The sequence below is a fragment of the Acyrthosiphon pisum genome, chromosome A2 (assembly GCF_005508785.2).
Source record: "Acyrthosiphon pisum isolate AL4f chromosome A2, pea_aphid_22Mar2018_4r6ur, whole genome shotgun sequence".
Taxonomy (NCBI): domain Eukaryota; kingdom Metazoa; phylum Arthropoda; class Insecta; order Hemiptera; family Aphididae; genus Acyrthosiphon; species Acyrthosiphon pisum.
This window is the reverse complement of record NC_042495.1, coordinates 24,587,792-24,589,229: the sequence shown is the minus strand read 5'-3', so window position 1 is coordinate 24,589,229 and position 1,438 is coordinate 24,587,792. Positions and strand designations below refer to the sequence as shown.

General features: G+C 37.5%; 1 protein-coding gene across 1 annotated transcript; it reads left to right on the top strand.

Moving 5' to 3' along the window:
- The first annotated feature begins 398 nt into the window (after positions 1-398).
- On the top strand, positions 399-914 carry LOC103308084 (craniofacial development protein 2-like). The gene has a single exon (XM_008180819.1). The coding sequence runs from the start codon at positions 399-401 to the stop codon at positions 912-914; it is 516 nt and encodes a 171-aa protein (XP_008179041.1).
- Positions 915-1,438: the final 524 nt, after the last annotated feature.

The following is a 1,438-nucleotide window of genomic DNA, read 5'->3' as shown; positions in this document are numbered from 1 at the left end:
TAAAACCAATAGCTTCCTCGCTCCACTCAGTATCTAGAAATAAATACAAAATGCTATATATTTAAAAAAAATTTTATAGTAAAAATTAAAACCCCTCAGGGGGGTACTAAGCAATTAGTACTACGGGTTTAGCGAACCTGGGGCCCCGAGCTACCCTCTCCATGGGTATAATGGAGTTGGCGATAGGCTAACAACCTATCCTGTAAAAATCCCTTGTTCAGGAATCAAACATAAATTTGCCTCGGAATTGTGGATCAAAGGACTTTAGACTGGAAAATTGGAAATCGGCATTAGGTTTTGGAACCTAGAATGTACGCACTTTATTCAAACCTGGAGCAGTAGGAACAATAGTTAAAGAGATAGAAAGATACAAGTTAGGAGTAGTGGCACTACAGGAAATGAGGTGGCAAGATACGGGTTCAATGCAAATAAGTAATATAACGCTGTTTTTTGGTGCTTGTGACGGAAGAAGACAAGCTGGAAGTGGATTCGCGGTAAACAACAAGCTACTAACAGCTGTAAAAAGTCTTAAAGTTATAAACCCTAGATTAACGATCTTGACACTGGATACAAAATGGTTTGGAGTAGTCTTCATAAATGTACATGCTCCAACAGAGGACAAAGATGATAATGAAAAAGATGATTTCTACTCGTTGTTAGACAATACACTGTGTGAGATACAAAGAGGCTGTGTACAAATCATATTAGGAGATTTTAACGTAAAAATCGGACGTGAAGAATGTTTTAAGCCGATAATAGGAGGGCATAGTCTACACCAGTTATCGAATGATAATGGGTGCAGACTTATTGACTTGGCAACGGGAAGAAATCTAAGGGTTAAAAGTACCATGTTCCCTCATAAGAACATACACAAAGGTACAAGGAGGTCACTAGATGGACGACATGTAAATTAACAGTATTATGGATGTAAAAACCGTACGTGGAGCCGACAGCGATTCGGATCACTTTCTTGTGGCAGGTAGACTACGAGTGAAGTTAAAAAGAAGACAAGAAATAAGGAGAGGAGGATCTACGCGAACCTTAACTATCCAGTGGTAGTTGAGAATTTTCAAAAAGGTATAGAGGAAAAGTTAAAAAGGATGATTGCAAGTGAGTCAGGCAGAGAAGTGGAACAAAGGTGGAAAACGGTAAGACAACTTATTCAAGAAGAAGCAGAAAAAACAATAGGGAAACAAAAAACTAAGAAAAAAACCTGGTTTAATGATATTTGCGAAGAAGCCATAGAAAGAAGAAGGAATGCTAGAAATATATGGCTGTCCCGACACTGATAGTGTGGAGAAGTTAGAAAGATTCAAAATGAGACAACGGGAAGCCGAGTAACATATTAAGATGTGAAAAAAGAAAATATTTACAAAACATACTTTACGAGGTAGAACAGAATTTTTACTAGTTCAGAATACCAGAGACTTATATAAAA